The sequence below is a fragment of the Chaetura pelagica genome, unplaced genomic scaffold (genome assembly GCF_000747805.2).
Source record: "Chaetura pelagica isolate M959 unplaced genomic scaffold, ChaPel_1.0 scaffold3, whole genome shotgun sequence".
In the NCBI taxonomy this organism is placed as follows: domain Eukaryota; kingdom Metazoa; phylum Chordata; class Aves; order Apodiformes; family Apodidae; genus Chaetura; species Chaetura pelagica.
The window spans coordinates 1,332,971-1,333,565 of NW_009952974.1; the positions used below are offsets into that span (position 1 = coordinate 1,332,971).

The window sequence follows — 595 nt, forward strand, 5'->3', positions numbered from 1 at the left end:
CTTCAAGGTCCAGCTTAGTTTCAGTGCCAATGTAGACACAGAAGTACCTAATAATGCAGTTTACACACTGGGAAGAGCACAGGTGTTGAATATTTATATGCACTTGTAGTGCTCTTAATAACACAGCAACGTAACTACATTGTCAGCCTGAGTAAATGTAATTGCTTTCAATCCTGTTTAAAGCAATACAAGGCGTATTTACTCAGCTAACGAAGGTGAAGCTTTGCAGAACGCCGACATGCCCGTGCCTGTGTGAGGAAGCCGAGCCCCCGTGACCCCCGCGCACGGGCGCTGCTCGGGGATCGCCAGGGATTTAACACCTGCTGGAACCCGGGCTGGGGAACAGCGAACCGGTGGGTTTAGCCTGTGCACAAGGCAGCTCCCTGGGAAGCGCTCCCAGCCTGCTTTAACCTCCAGTGCCCTCAGGCCTCGCACCGGCCTGCAGAGCCCGGGAGACACTCTGACCAGCGGCCCCTCACGCTGATGGCGCAGTTCCCTGTCAGGGCGCTCACCCATCCAAGCACATTTTCCCACATATTTTACGAGCCCCACAGGGCCTCCTGCCGCCAGAGGACCCCTCAGCACTCGGCGGGAG

At 56.0% G+C, this 595-nt stretch overlaps 1 protein-coding gene across 1 annotated transcript in view; it reads left to right on the forward strand.

Moving 5' to 3' along the window:
• The first annotated feature begins 238 nt into the window (after positions 1 to 238).
• Positions 239 to 595, forward strand: part of CCDC14 (coiled-coil domain containing 14) — an 11,456-nt gene continuing 11,099 nt past the window's right edge. The window contains exon 1 of the mRNA XM_009996219.1: positions 239 to 252. Coding sequence (XP_009994521.1) covers positions 239 to 252 — 14 coding nt within the window. The remainder of the gene's footprint in view (positions 253 to 595) is intronic.